This window comes from Nycticebus coucang, chromosome 14 (assembly GCF_027406575.1).
Source record: "Nycticebus coucang isolate mNycCou1 chromosome 14, mNycCou1.pri, whole genome shotgun sequence".
In the NCBI taxonomy this organism is placed as follows: domain Eukaryota; kingdom Metazoa; phylum Chordata; class Mammalia; order Primates; family Lorisidae; genus Nycticebus; species Nycticebus coucang.
The window spans coordinates 61273107-61275320 of NC_069793.1; the positions used below are offsets into that span (position 1 = coordinate 61273107).

Genomic DNA, 2214 nt, shown 5'->3' on the forward strand with positions numbered 1-2214 from the left:
ACAGTCCAAATGTTTTTTTTTCTTTTCTACTTGGACTACAGGAGAATATTCTTACCTTGAAACCCAGACTCCAGTCAAGATCAGAAGGTGACTTGTTACTTATTAAGTTGGGACCCCTTTCGAGACAAATGTGAAAATATTATCATATCCTAAGGGCTAGCCTTAGGAAAATGGTCTGGTCAAGTTGATAATTGCTATCTCTGATTCATTGGCTAATTCTTTTCCAATCAGTGCTTCCTACATTGTAAAACCATTCCTTTCGTATCATAAACACATATCCATGTAAATGCATCTAGACATTTATTCTACCCATTTATTTTTCTTATCACGAACTTCTGCTCGTAATTCACATTGAGATCTTCCCCAAACCAAGCAGTCTCAGAAGTCGACTCCGAATCTCCCTGGTTCTGGCTCCATAGATAATAGGATTGAGGACAGGAGGCACCAGCACATACAGATTCGCCAGAAAGATGTGCACATGCCTGGGGACTCGGTGGTGACCAAAGCGATGTGTGAGGAATGAGAAGAAGGCAGGGATGTAAAACACCAGAATGACACCGATGTGGGAGCCACAGGTGCTCAGAGCCTTGTGCTGGGCATCACGAGTTGGGAGACAAAAGACTGCATGCAGGATAAAGCCATAGGAGATGGCGATGAGGATAGCATCCAGGCCCATGGCCAGCAGAGCCACGGTCAGCCCGTAGACAATATTGACGGTGATGTCAGCACAGGCCAGTCGAGCAATGCCCATGTGCTCACAGTATGTGTGTGCCATGACATGGTGACCACAGTAGGGCAGTCTCCTCAGCAAGAAGATGAAGGGAGAGACAATAGCCACACTGCGGAATATGCCAACAAGGCCAATTTTCCCTATGACAGTATGGTTGAGAATGGTTGTATATCTTAATGGGTTGCAGATAGCCACATATCGATCAAAGGCCATGGCAAGGAGAATTAAAGATTCCAGTGTATAGATAGAATGAATACAAAACATCTGGGTGAGGCATCCAACAAAGGAAATCTCACCAGCGTGGAACCACAAAATGGCCAGCATCTTGGGCACAGTGGTAGAACTGAGAGCCAGGTCTGTGAGTGACAGAAGACAAAGGAAGAGGTACATGGGAGCGTGAAGGGCATTGTCCCTGGAAATGATCAGGATGAGGGCAGAATTACCAGCCAGTGCCACAAGATACATGGCACAGAAAGGGATGGCAATCCAGAAGTGGGCAGACTCCATCCCTGGGATCCCGGTCAAGAAAAGAGTGGTGGGGAGACTGTGATCACTGGTGTTGGAAACTGACATTCTTGCAGCTGAATAAAGGGACTCTATCCAAAGGATGATATGGCAACCCTGTAATGTCAGATATTTCGTTGATTCACATAGAATGATTAATCTTTTATGAAGTAATTATATAGACAGGGAAAAATATTATTTTCCTCTTATTCAAGGATCTGAAAAGACTCTACTGCGTTTAAAAACTTTGTTAATTTGTATATTCAACAATGATGTTTGCATCCTTTATTTAAAGCACTGAGCTAAGCATTTATTCATCCGCCTATGCTGACCCTTCCAGACTTATCTCCCACCACTTTCTGCTCATCTTAATGACGTTTCATCTATCCACATCTAAGGGAATTTCCTATGTCCTTTTCAAATATATCTTTCCCATGCTGAAGGAATCTCATTTCTTTATTTTCACCTTCTCTATTTTTTTTAAATTTAAATTTTAGGGCATGTTTTTCTCCTTCTCAGAAGCCTTCCCTTTCTTGATTGGTCCATATAGATCTTTAACTATTTTTTCTTTTCTTTCTTTCTTTCTTTTTTTTTTTTTTTTTAATATTCTTTTACTCACTCTTATGGTCCTGTTGTGTTAGGCCTGTGTTCATGCGAGTGTAACCTTCACACTGCCCGTGACTGTGTCTGTGCCTAGACATTTGGAAAAAATGTTCACTAAAGACTAAGCTCTGATACTTCTTAGTGACATATCTTAGACTTCAGTGACCTAATGACGTAATAATATAGTCACTTAGTTCACACTGTCATGTATCTTTCCAAATATACACAAATTAGCTTCTCTGTATATGTCAACTGAAGTGCCTAGAAAGAGGCTAAGCTTATATCCCTTATGGCTGAATATCTACAGTGAGTTGGGCATTTATATGGTAACACAAAACAAGCCTGAGATAAATCTAATTTGCTTGTTGGGGAGATAA

The 2214-nt window shown here is 41.3% G+C and overlaps 1 protein-coding gene across 1 annotated transcript; it reads right to left on the reverse strand.

The window, feature by feature from the left end:
- Positions 1–257: 257 nt before the first annotated feature.
- On the reverse strand, positions 258–1323 carry LOC128565831 (olfactory receptor 52D1). Its single transcript, XM_053562558.1, has one exon. It carries the CDS (start codon positions 1301–1303, stop codon positions 347–349), a length of 957 nt encoding a protein of 318 aa, XP_053418533.1. The 5' UTR covers positions 1304–1323; the 3' UTR covers positions 258–346.
- Positions 1324–2214: the final 891 nt, after the last annotated feature.